We start from the raw sequence: 13,351 nt of genomic DNA, 5'->3' as shown, positions 1-13,351 counted from the left end.
TTTGGGCCTTTCAGCTGCAAAATTCCATTAACTGTGGTGAAATATCACCCTCAGTCTCTGATCTGGAGGTGATTAAAGCAAGGGGCTGTTTGTTACCAAAGACTGGGCCAGGAAAACAAACAGCTGGGAGCACATCTGGAGCAGGGCTGCGATTGCAGCAGGCACAGTAAATATTGAAATTGGAGCTGATGCTGCCTCCCATTGCAGATGGATTTCTGCTGTGCTCCTTGGGAAGCACTTGTGGGACGAGTGCTGCAGCTTGCACCAGTTCAAGTGCTGGGAAATGCCTTTGGATTTGTCAGTGCTGCTGGTGCCAGTGCATGAATATTTCATTGCACTTTCCCAAGGAACTGAGCACTCAGGGAGCTCTGGGGCTTTTGGGGGCAGGTTCCCAGGGAGATGGCACAGCCAGAGCTGCAGACAGGTGCAATGTGGGCTTCAGTGTTGATCCAAGGGCTTCTGCCCCTAACCTGTGTGTCACAGAGAGGCAGAGCTCCTCATTGGACTGCTCAATGTCCAACACTCCCGCTTCCCCAAAGACAGGCAGTTTGCAGAACCAAGTTCATGCAAGTGTTAAAGCCTTTCTGAGAAGATTCTCTTCGGTGAAAGGAAGCTGATGTAAATCATGAGCTCTCTAAACGGTCAAACCATGTTTTTTACAAATTCTCCGAATGACTTCTGGTCATTTTTCTGTTTTGGAAGGTTCCCTGCCAGTTTGTGCATTTCTGGTAGCTCAGAGAATCCTCCTGTTTGCAGTGGGTCTGGACAGAACTGGCTGTGCTGGTTGCCTTGGGGTGAATCCTTGTGCCCAGGCCAGGGGAGAGGCATCAGCCCTCATCATCATCATCCTCATCCTCAGGAGGCTTCTGGAGCCAGAGCCTTTGGGCTGGCACTGCTGGGTTCCATCCAGTGCCTGCAGTAATAGAGGAAATTAATTTGAGTTCTGCACGAGGGCTGAGTGCTTTGTGCTGCTTGGGCTCCGAGCTTCCTGCTGCTGGACCTGGCAGTGAATTAACACCTTGACTTCTTTAATACAAGTTATTAGTGGCTTCATTTGTTGGAGTTGTAATGCTGTGCTGATTATATGGCCCAAGACAAACGATTAACTTTGGAATTGTGCATTAGCTTGGCTGGCTGTGTTCACTGCAGTTCAGAGCAGAGTGCACATGGTGGCCATGGGATGTGCTAGAGGTTTAAAAACCACATTTCTTTATTTCAGAACTGCTTTTCTTGTGCACCATCCCAGCTGTCTGTATGTTCACACTTCCAGCACCCAATAAAAGTTGATTTTTTTCATTGTAAAAAATGAAAAAAATCTCTCTCCCATCTTTTCCTTTGAGATTTTTTCCCTTCCAGCAGGTAAATGCATTTCTCAGTGTAGTTATGTCTGATTTTAGTGTTTTCAATATCTGGCTATTTCCAGATGAATGGAGAGCACCTTTGCAATCTTTCTGTTCAGATTAGATTGCAGCCTGTGGAGCTGCTTTGGGGTGTTTGTTTAGTCCTGATTTACATACAAACACAAAGAAAAGCTCTAAAGGTGGTGTTGCTAATTCAGCTATTGACACCACTTTGTTTCCTCCCAGGAGCAGCGTTTGCTTTTGTGGTGGAGCAGCCCAGTCTCACTCTGGCTGCTCAGTGCATTTTCTTTCCTTTTCTTTCTGTAATTCCCAGCCCCAGCCTGTTGGCAAAGCGCTTGAATTTTTCCCGTTACAAATCCCCTGCCCACTTGAGGTGATATTTCAGCAGGCAGCGACTGTTCAAACTCGGGGCTGGGTTTGCAGAGCAAACTCCTGCTTGTTTTATCCTCCAGCTCTTGGTGTGTCTTTGTTCAAAGGTAAACCCCTCGGTGAGATGGTAAAGAAAATGTGGCCTCTTGATATTTAAAAGGTGAGAAATCTATTTAAACTGTGGATGATGGCTTTGAATAGCCCCACTGCTGAGTGCTGCTTGTTTTAATAGAAGTGATAAATACTGTGGCTGGTGCTGCTCTGCAATTAGATCTGAGCTATGTGCTATAAATGACATTTAATGGCAAATGTCAGGCGGGGCCCGAGTGGTATCTTCATTTCAGTGGTGCGCTTCTTTGGCACAACGCTAAGAAAACCTTAATGGAATTTAATTACCAGAGCATCCATTCAGTGCTCGGTGAATGCATTTGTGATCCCATTAGGTGCTGCTGAGCTGAGCAGGGGATGCTCAGGGGGTCCCTGGCACTTCTGGGCCAGCAGCTCCCCCAAATCTGCTCCTGGGAAAGGCAAAATCTGAAAATCTGTGTCCAGAGTAGGGCAGAGAGCAGGGGCAGGGATGCTGTGGCCAGAACCAGGGCTGATTTCTCTCTCAGGGGTGTTAATTACAGCCCATTAATGACTCGGGGGCGTTGGTGCAGTTACAGCAGAGCTGTGGCACCTCCAGGCCTCACCTGGATTCACAAATCCAGGTTTATATGACATAGGCGTTGGTGAGTTTGTTGTAAATGGGATTTACACCCAGCCGGGTGCAGGGCAGTACCCGCGGATGGAGGGGCAGCTCTGGGGGCTGGCAGCACCTTCACTGCACAATCACCTGCAATTCCACTGAACGTGCAGCTGTAGGGGGGAAACAAACCCAGGAAACGGAGCAGAGAGAGGCCACAAAGGGATTAAATGAGGCAGTAAGCAATGACCCATAACCTTCATGGAACATCTTATCATAGTTTTATTTTAAGCCAGTCAGTTTTTAAGCATAACTGCTTTTTTTTAACAAGATGAGATTATCTTGTGTCGTTTAGGATCACAGTGAAATTTTAAGGGTATTTTGTACCCGAGTGTGTTTCACTTAAATGGGAGCAGGTGACTTGCTGTTCTCAGCACAGTGAGCAGCTTTGTTTTGGTAAAGCTGGAGAGCTGATGGGATAAACAGTGGAGTTTATTTTAAATACAGACATCTCTCAGTCATCAGCTGAAATGAATCATGTTCTTTGTCTCCTGTGAAACCCTGGATGAGGCTGTGCTCAAGGTGAGACGTGAGAGTGACACTTAATAAAATAAAGGGCTGACACTTGTTCCACATCAGTCAGCTTTGTAAAACCTGCTGGGTTTGCTGAAATTCCTTAGGGCTGCAGTGTGCTCGGAGCACAGGGAGCTCCAGTGCTGGCTCCTGGTGGGGTGGATCCCACTGCTGGATCCACCAGGCTCAGCTTTGTGCCTTTTATTGCATTTCTTGTCAGGTGGATCTCACTGCTGGGTTCGCCAGAATCAGTTTTTAGTGCCTTTTATTGCATTTCCTGGTGGGGTGGGTCTCAGGATCTCCCTGCTGGGTTCCCCAGGCTCAGTTTGGTGCCTTTTATTGCATTTGCTGATGGGTCTGTCCTGCTGCAGAGGTGCCACGGTTCTCATGTCCCAGCAGAACATGCCGTGCTCTCACGGCTGTGCTGGAGCTCTGATCTGTGTTGTCAGAGCTGTGCTGGAGCTCAGGGCTGTGCTCTCAGAGCTGTGCTCTCAGGGCTGTTCTGAGCTGTGTTTTTCAGCAAGTCTGGCAGCTCCAGTGCCAAACTCCCACGCTGGGAGACAGCAGATGGCATCTCGTGGGCACTGACTGCACCAGTGCTCTGCAGAGCTCCAGCCCTGGGGACCGGGGCTGCTCAGGGGCACCAACAGCCCTGAGGTGATGTGACCTGCTGGAACAGGGGCTTTGGGCAGCTTTCGAAGGTGTGCACAGGCTGCTGGTTGATGCTGGGGTGGCTCAGTAGGCTCAGGGGTGTTCTGGGCTCTGGTGCCTCCCCTGTCTCCTGTGAGGAGCACAAGTGAGCTGTGTGTGATGTGTGCAGCCAGTGCTGCTTCACGTTCTGCAAATACAGAACAAACACTTGTGAGCAGTGTGCCTGAGTGTGCCTGAGTGTGCCTGGGCCAGCTGGGCCCCTGCAGCTGTGCAGAGCTCTGAGAGCCTGGAGAGAGAGCCTGCAATTCAGGGCAAGGTGAGTGTGAGCAGTGTTTTGTGAGGAATTCAGGGCAAGGTGAGTGTGAGCAGTGTTTTGTGAGGAATTCAGGGCAAGGTGAGTGTGAGCAGTGTTTTACACCTCAGAGCTCCTCCTATACCAGGCTGAATCCGTTCCCAGCACGCTGAGGTGACTCAGTGAATGCCAAAAGGAGTTTTGTTTGTGAATAAAAAGAGCGCGTGAAAATTTCTTGCTGTAATCAGTCAGCAGAAGTCAGTTGTGAAAAAGTCCCACATTGTTTTGTCAATAAATGACACTGTGCCCTGCACAGATCACAGGAATGGGCCCTCAGCCTGCACGCAGCAATATTTGCTCCCCCAGCTGCTCATTCCCAGCTCAGCTCACACTCAGTGCATCCTCTGATCGATCACACAGCTTTCCCAGGGCTGCTCATTTCCTGCTCCATCGGTGCCCTCCATCAGCCCAATCACACCAACCACAGCCTGTGTGCCCAGAGCAGCCACCCAGGCTTGTTTCCATCAGGAAATCCCTGCAGATGGAGCATTAGATAGCAGCAGCAGGTTTAGGCTCTGCCTTGGCTCAGGGTGAGGGCACAGCCCTGCCTGGGCAGGGGCATGGAGGGTTAATCTGCTGTGCCCACATCGCTGCTTTTATTTCACGTTTGTGTTTCTTGCTGAACACTGACAATGCTGCTCTGTTTGCAGGGAGTAATTATGTGTTGCTATGCAGGCATCTGAATTAAATAATCAAGCTGCAAAAATAACATTCATTTGTAGTAATAACCTCTGCATTTCCAGGCTGGGTTTGCTTGGCTTACAAACAGCTGATCGGTTTTCTTAATTAATTAGCAAACAGCCTACAAAAAGATACCCTGAGAACGTTGGATTCCACGTGCTGCTGTGGAGAGGGAAGGGAAATAATCCTTGCTGTGTCTCCTTAGCTCCTGATTTCCAGATAGGTTCATTTGTGCCCCCTCTGTGGGGAAAAAACCCCAAACCAGTGAATTTGAGTGGTCTTTGTTGTTCCTTTTCTCTCTTTGACTATTAGTAAATGTCAGAATGGAGTGAGAGTGAGGAGGAGTGATGTTTCATGTGGCAAACAGGTTGGGAGTGGAGATGCTGTGTTGCTTGTCCTGTTTGTGTCCCTGGGGTTGCTGTTGGTCTGTGCCCATCTGCCGTGCCCAGCCCTTGGCACGCTGCTCCCAGAGCTGGCTGGGGCTGAGCCGGGCCCTAAACAGGGCAGGGTGTGATTGTTCCCCTGGAGGAGCTGCAGGACATCTGTGCTGATGCTCGTTGGGCTCTCACCCCTCTGCAGGAGCTGTTCTGAAACTCTGCTTCCCCAGGGAAAACAGGCGCCTTGGAACTGCCACCAATGCTGTGAAATCAGGACATCCCTGCTTTCTACAGAGAATTTGCAGCATTATTTTTCCCCCTTCAAGGCAGAGGCTCATTTTAAATAGAAGTTGACCAGATGCCTGTGAACTGAGATGCTTTAATCCATTTACAGATCCCATCTAATTCTTGTTCAATGTCCAAAACTGATTCATGCTGTTTAAAAGGAACAAAACCCAAAATGTCAGCGAGAATAAAACCCCCAAATGAGCACTTTGTGAGCGCTGCAGCAAAAGACAATATTTTCATTAAAGGGGGGAATGTGGTTTTGCAGCACAGGGAATCGTTCTGAGCTGACACAAAGACACTTGAAATTTAAAGCTCTTGCCATGGCTGCACTTTCTGCAAGCCTGGCTTTGGCATGTGACTGTCTGCAGCTTTTCACATGTAAAGGTGTAAAAAAGGGAAAAAAAAGTCACACTTTTAGGAGGGAGGGGACACTTCCTTTGTGTGCACATGGTTTGGAAATAGAGTCTGCCACAGGAGTGGGTGCCTTGACACCTCTGAGTGCAGCCTGCTTTGTAAATGACATGAGCATTTAGGAAGTTGGCTGGCAAAATAGCATGTCTAGGAATCTCTGTGCCGTGAGGGATGGAAATGTGAAAAGGGAGACTCTGACAGACGTTTTGTGTTTTTAGCAAGATTGAAGCTTCGGGTTAAACCCCACAAAGTGCTCTGTGCTGGAGAGTGGGCACAGAAGAGGGGTTGTCATGGTGCAGCTGTTAAATGAATTGGACCAAAATGACCAAAATGGTATTTAGGAAGGAGATCAGCTCATCTTCCCCCCAAAGAACACCCAGAGAATTTGCAGAGGGATGCTGGGTTGATGTTTCCCATCATTGCTGTGAGCTCACCAAGAGAATTTATGAACTCCTAGTGAGAGGGTAACAGATTATTTACTCGGACTTTTTAGTCTCCAGAACTCAGAGAGACTGCCCATAAAAGCTGTGGTGCACAGAGCATTATTCCAGCAGAACAGCTGAGCCTGCAGCCCCAATTCCTGAGCAGCAGGCAGCAGAAATCAGAGCCTCTCACTCGCTGTCCCTTTGATTTTTTCCCTGTTGGCTCTGATTGCAGCTGTGGTGTTTGAAAGGCTCCAGCCCAGGATGCTCAGAGGGTTTGGGATGTGCAGGTGGCTCAGTCTGGGATGCTCAGAGGCTCTGGGGATGGGGATGGGGATGGTGGCTCAGCCTGGGATGCCTAGAGCAGTTTGGGAATGGGGAAGGGACTCAGCCTGGGGATGCTCAGAGGCTTTGGGGATGGGGATGGTGGAGATGGGTCAGCCTGGGATGCTCAGAGCAGTTTGGGGATGTGGAGGTGGCTCAGCCCAGGGATGCTCAGAGGCTTTTGGGGATGCTCAGAAGCTTTGGGGATGGGGATGTAGAGGTGGCTGAGCTGGGGATGCTCAGAGGCTCTGGGGATGTGGATGGTGGAGGTGGCTCGGTTCAGGGATGCTCGGAGGCTTTGGGATGGGGATGTGGAGGTGGCTGAGCTGGGGATACTCAGAGGCTTTGGGATGTGGATGTGGCTCGCCCAGGGATGCTCAGAGGCTCTGGGGATGGGGATGTGGAGGTGGCTCAGCCCGGGATGCTCAGAGGCTTTGGGGATGGGGATGGTGGAGATGGGTCAGCCTGGGATGCTCAGAGGCTTTGGGATGTGGATGTGGCTCGCCCAGAGATGCTCAGAGGCTTTGGGGATGGGGATGTGGAGGTGGCTCAGCCCGGGATGCTCAGAGGCTCTGGGGATGGGGATGTGGCTTGGTCAGGCTGCTCAGAGGCTCTGGGGATGGGGATGGGGATGTGGAGGTGGCTCGCTCCCAGCTTTCCTGGCACAATGCTGCCACTGGCAGTGGTGTGCCGGTATTACACAGCTCTGCTCAGGAAATGCCTTTCCCGGGAAGGTCTGCCTGTTGTTTATTCAGCAGGAAAGCTCTGACACCAGGCTGCTGCCGCTGCTGCAGGGAGCCAGCAGACCCTGCCCGCAGCCCAGTGACCTGCAGGGGAGCCCCGAGCGGGTTTAGGAGCTCAGGAGCAGTCTCAGACTGCCCTAGGGGATTGCAGCCCAGAGGAAAACAAGGCTGCGCTTGCCTCATGCCACAAGAATGTTCCCTTCCCTTCAGGCCTTTGTTCTCTGTCTTGGAGCAGCAGGGAGAATTGCAGACCAGGGGGTTTGGAGATGAACTGAGCAGAGTCTGTAGTGACTCCATCTAAAAGTTCTCTCTAAGTGGTGTTTATGCTTCAGTTTCCTTCTAAGAAAGAACAAATTGGTGGCTGGAGCCTCAGTGAAAAAAGAGCATTTGGGGAAGACAGTTTTGTGTAAATTTTGCTGTGAGGTTGATGAGCAGTCAGAGCCTGTAATTATTGTGATTGAAGTGCAGTATCCTATTCTTTTGTGTAATAAAGAACATCTATGATTATGTCTGGATCCATCTGTCCTGGGGGAAAAAAAAATCTATTATCTCTTGGTTCCCACTGCTCAGAATGGTTGCACTGAATGGTGTTGCTGTGGGTATTCTTTTCTGCATGTTTGGCCATAAATACTTCTTATTTGTAGAAATCAGCAGCCTGCACGAGGCCAAAAATTGCAATCCTTTCCTGATCCCTGCCTCTTTCCCTGGGTTAATTAACATGAGTGAGTAGATTGGGGTTTGCTGGTCAGATGCAGAGACACAACTGATGCAGGGGGGTCTCCCTGCCTTTGTCTGGGCTGGAAATCAATCAGGCTGGAGAAATTCCTCCCTCTGGGTCTGACCTGGGGGTTTCCAGTGAGGTCTGTGGCTGATTTCCTGCCAGTAACACCCCAGGGTTGTTTTCCAGAGCAAGAGGGACCATCTGCTGATGAACGTCAAGTGGTACTACCGCCAGTCCGAGGTGCCCGACTCGGTGTACCAGCACCTGGTGCAGGACAGGCACAACGAGAACGGTGAGTGGGGACAGCCTGGCATGATCCTGGCCTTAACAGGGGCAGCCTGGCATGATCCCAGCCTTAACAGGGGCAGCCTGGCCTGATCCTGGCCTTAACAGGGGCAGCCTGCCCTGATCCTGGCTTTAACAGAGCCAGCCTGCCCTGATCCTGGCTTTAACAGAGCCAGCCCGCCCTGATCCCAGCCTTAACAGAGCCAGCCCGCCCTGATCCTGGCTTTAACAGAGCCAGCCTGCCCTGATCCTGGCTTTAACAGAGCCAGCCCGCCCTGATCCCAGCCTTAACAGAGCCAGCCCGCCCTGATCCTGGCTTTAACAGAGCCAGCCTGCCCTGATCCCAGCCTTAACAGGGGCAGCCTGGCCTGATCCTGGCTTTAACAGAGCCAGCCCGCCCTGATCCTGTCTTTAACAGGGGCAGCCTGGCCTAATCCCAGCCTTAACAGAGCCAGCCTGCCCTGCCCTGTCCCAGTCCCAGTTTAACAGAACACTTCTGCACAGGGGTGTGGAACCAGGACATGGTGCTCTCTACCTGCCTGGCGTCACTGCTGTGTGTCCTGCTCCTGTAATCAGGACCATTCCAGGTGTGCTGGAAGTGTTTGGCTGCACTATTAATAATAATTAATAACAACAGCAACAACGTTAATAATAGCATGACAAAATGATTATCATTATTATGATGATTATTACTGTTACCTCCTTGAAGGAGAATAGAAAAGCAAAGTCACCCTGGATCCTTGGTAGGCCTCAGGACACTGTGCTGATAATGAGCTGAGCACCAAATCATCTGCAGAAACTGGGGATCTCCTCTGGTTTGTGGTTCTGCCACGAACAGTGCCATGAGAGCTGTGTCTCTCCCAGTCGTGCTCCCTTGCAGTGAATATTCACTGTGATTAATATTGCAGTGAGGGATGCAACTGAAGCACTTGGAGCTGAGTTTCCCCTTTTCTCTTTGCAAAAACAAGTGTGATCTTGGCTTTCACAGGAGCAGAAGGAACTTTAGTACATATCCCAGTGTCATTTATCTCCTGCCTCCAGGGAAGACATAACATTTGCTTCTGTTCTTACCAGGAAATTTCCTTGAGGCAACTGTTAAAAATTCTGAAGATACTCCAAGGTGAACCGTGCTGATAAAAGTTGGTGATTGAAATGTGGAATGCAGCAACTTTCTGGTGCCTGACAGAACAAAGTTGAGCACACGCTCCCCTTACAAAGGACATTCTGTGTGTGCTTTTAGCAAGAGCTCCACAAATCTAACATTTCTGCTACTAATTTATTTGAAGCTTCTAACAATGAGATTACAGGCACAGTGTCAGAAAGGATTTTTGATAGCATGGCTGCTTTTATTGCAGTCTCCCGTGTGTGGAGAAGTATTTTTGTGTCTTCCTCAAAGGTATTAGAAAGAAGTCATGGAAAAAGTTGTCTTCCAGTTCCTTTGTTAGCACTCAGAATTTTCTGTGTTTGAACATGAATGTCAATATTTACCTCAAAGCCAGAGCTCTATGTCAGGATTTTGTTGCAGATTTGACATTAAATATGCACAGGAGCCCATACCTTATCCTGCAAACCAAACAGATCCATTTCCTTGGTTCCTCCCACCCGGGAGTGACGCTCCCAGTGGTCAGGAGGAGTCCCAGTGCCCTTGGAAGGTTTTTCCTTTCAGAACTCCTGGGAGAATTGATGGATGAGAATAGAAGGATGTTCCTGCACATTAATTCGCACAGCCCACACGAGCAGGGTCTGTCACCTCACAGTGCACCCGAGGAGCCCCTGGGGCCGTGCCCTGGTGGCCCAGCTGTGTGTCAGGGCCGTGCTGCTGTTTGTCTCTGCAGACTCAGGGCGGGAGCTGGTGATCACCGACCCCGTGATCAAGAACCGAGAGCTCTTCATCTCTGACTACGTGGACACGTACCACGCTGCTGCCCTCAGGTGGGACACCTGGGCACGGGCTGGGGACAGTCTGGGCATGGGCTGGGGACACCTGGGGCTGGGGACACCTGGGGACGGGCTGGGGACACCTGGGGACGGGCTGGGGTCACCTGGGGGTGGGGACACCTGGGCATGGGCTGGGGACACCTGGGCATGGGCTGGGGTCACCTGGGGATGGGCTGGGGACAGTCTGGGGTCATCTTGGGGCTGGGCTGGGGACAGCCTGAGGATGGGCTGGGGACACCTGGGGACAGGCTGGGGTCATCCTGGGGCTGGGGACAGCCTGGGGACAGCCTGAGGATGGGCTGGGGACACCTGGGGATAGGCTGGGGTCATCCTGGGGATGGGCTGGGGCTGAGGACAGCCTTGGGCACACCTGCGGGTGGGCTGGGGTCAGCCTGGGGCTGGACAGAGGTTCCTGAGGCCCTTGGGGACAGCCAGGGGGGACAGAGGTTCCTGGGGTCGCTGCCCGCCCAGCTCAGCTGTGCCCTCTCCCTGCAGTGCTGTGCTCTGTGCCCTGGCGCAGCAGGGAGCTGCAGCCCTGTGGGTTCCTCTCTGTGCCAGGCAGTCAGTCAGGAGCTGTTTGCCCTCCCTGCCAGCCCAGGGCATGCAGCACTGCCCTGCCCTTCCCTCAGAGCCTGCTGGCACGGCCCCTCGTGCAGCCCTGGCTCTCTGCTGAGCTGCAGGAAAGGTTTGTGGTGGTGCTGTCCCTGCCCACAGCCCAGCCCAGGCTGAGGGAGGTCCCAGCCGTGTGCCCTCCCTCTGCCCTGCTGCCCTGGCACCCTCCAGGCTCTGGAGCTGCCCAGGCTGAGGGGACACCCTCACTGGAGCTGCTCTCAGAGCCCAGGGCCAGGCGTTATTTGTCAGCTGATTTTCAGCGTGCCAAACACGCATGGATATTGTCAAGATGCAAATTGAATAATCTCCCTGATAATGGTGCTCAGATGGTGTTTCACCACAGCCATCTGGAGACATATTTTTGTTCAGAGTCACTTTGCTGAAGCCACTTACTTCAAGACAAACTGGCTTCTGTTCTGGTGGGGGAAAGCCTTTGATTTACATATTAAACCTTCCTTATGAACTCAGAGCATTGCAGGGTGTGCTGGGAGCCTCTGCTGAGTCCCAGTGTCACACCAGGAGCCGGGCTGCAAATCTGGAAATCAAACACACAAACTCAGCTCTGGGGCTGCTCTGACTCCCCTGCCACATCCCCTCAGTGCTTTTTCCCTTTAAAGAAAAGATAGGAACGGAAAGATAAAAATGGAATTTCCGTGTGTGCCAAACAAAGTTGGGCAATAACCTGTGAGGGCAGAGGATGAGCAGAAGGATAATTGCACATGGTGTTCCTGCAGAGAACGTGGGGGAGGCACAGTGTGTCGTGATGCATGAAAGGTTAACATGAGACTCTTAATTTATTATAATGCCAGATTATCTCTCTGCCCTCTGCAAACAAATGGACACACAGTGGATTGATGACAAACTGGGGAGTAAAAACCAGTGATTGTAACCAGCAATATTCTGCTCTAACCAGTGGGAAAATTCAACTAGAGGGTCGTTGTAGATCTCTGTGGAAGTGTGTAATAAACATGATGTGCTTTTTACCTCTGGTGAATGCAGAACTCCTGGTCTGGAGTGCTGGGAGCAGGAGGTGCTGCTGCCATCCACAGAGGCAATGCAGCTTAGCTGCAAAGTGCTTATTAGCTGCCAGGTCAATTACTGAAAGGGAGCCAAACCTCTTGCCCTAGAATACTTCTAAAATGTGAAATATCAAAAGGAACCCCCCTGCTCATTTTCTGTCTCTCTAAGTGGCTAAACTTGGGAAGCAGTGCCAGCCTGCAGGGAGGAACTGAGTGTGAGAGCAAGGCTGGCACTCAGGGCGTGTGGGGCCTCTCAGACCTGGGATTGGGGAATTTTGGAGGCTGTGACTGTGACTGTAGCAGCTTTGCACATTGGAGACTGTCAGCATCGCATCCAAGCCGTTGTTGGTGGGGCTGGTGGTGTTTGGGCTGTGCTGAATCAATGAGAGTTTGCAGAGCAGCATCTGAGCCACCGCGACTGCATCTCCCTCCCTCTGCGCCGTGGGAAGAGCCCACACTGCTGCTAAAGGATTTCTGTATTTATGGTGTTTTGGACATTTATGGGAGCAGGGATGCCTGTGGCTTCTCCCCAGATTGCACTTCATTAAAGTAGCTGTTACTCAAGCTGGAATTGTAATGCCATTTTCTCCTTTTTCTTCCTTGCAGAGGGAAGTGCAACATCTCCCATTTCTCTGACATATTTGCTGCTAGAGAGTTCAAGGCACGAGTGGATTCATTTTTCTACATCCTGGGCTACAATCCAGAGACAAGGTAAGTGAAAATGGCTTTTAAACTCCACTTCACACTGACCCGAGCTGGTGTTCACTCAGAGGTTGGGCTCGATGATCCTGGAGGTCTTTTCCAACCTTAATTCTATGAAAATCACTCAGGGGAAGAAAGGTTCAAACCCAGCTGGCAGGAGGCTGGGATGCAAGGGACAAGCTACAAATTTCTGGGTGTGTGTTTATACAGGAGAAAAATAAGAGCAGAAAATAAAATTGTGCAGTGAGTCCTGATATCCAGGTGCACCTCTGGGTAAATAATGTGCTGCTTCTTGGAAATATGGAAGTTTTGTAAAACTTGCAAACTTCAGCAGGAATTCTTGGCCGTCTTGTTGGCTGAATGTGCACCCTTGAAAATACCTCTAAAAGTCGTTTGCATATTCTAGTCAGCAAAGTTGAAATTTAGACACTTCTAAGAAATCAAATGGAAAGTTTTTAAGTGTGGAAATTCCTGCTTTCATGTGTAAATGACTGTCCAGGGTCCCTATCAGGAGGTCCTGGTTTATGCCTCGATGGCTGGAACAGAGAGAGGCACAGAAAGGATTTTTTGGGTCAGTTCATACCTGAGGAAGGTGTGTCCATGCTCTGGTTTGTTCAGCCAGCCTTGGGCAGCTCTGGGGGAAAGCTCAGTCCAGGCTGTGGCTTGGTTATTTTCTGCATTTATGGGATTCTCTAGCACAGAAAATGCCCCTCAGGTGCCAGCCTTGAGGAGTTTGCTGTGCAGGGGGTGTTTCCATGGGTGAGAGATGAGGAATTTGGCTCAGGTCTGTGCCCACTGAGGGGAATTGTTCTTTGAACACAATCAGCTGTGCTCCTT

General features: G+C 50.8%; 1 protein-coding gene across 3 annotated transcripts in view; it reads left to right on the top strand.

The window, feature by feature from the left end:
• Nucleotides 1-13,351, top strand: part of RERE (arginine-glutamic acid dipeptide repeats) — a 160,114-nt gene that overhangs the window by 72,029 nt on the left and 74,734 nt on the right. For all 3 annotated transcript variants that reach the window (XM_063177015.1, XM_063177016.1, XM_063177017.1), the window contains 3 exons: nt 8,145-8,250; nt 10,079-10,175; nt 12,419-12,523. In XM_063177015.1, the coding sequence (XP_063033085.1) occupies nt 8,145-8,250; nt 10,079-10,175; nt 12,419-12,523 (308 nt within the window). The remainder of the gene's footprint in view (nt 1-8,144; nt 8,251-10,078; nt 10,176-12,418; nt 12,524-13,351) is intronic.

The sequence above is a fragment of the Melospiza melodia genome, chromosome 26 (assembly GCF_035770615.1).
Source record: "Melospiza melodia melodia isolate bMelMel2 chromosome 26, bMelMel2.pri, whole genome shotgun sequence".
Lineage (NCBI taxonomy): Eukaryota > Metazoa > Chordata > Aves > Passeriformes > Passerellidae > Melospiza > Melospiza melodia.
This window is presented reverse-complemented; position numbering and strand designations above follow the sequence as displayed.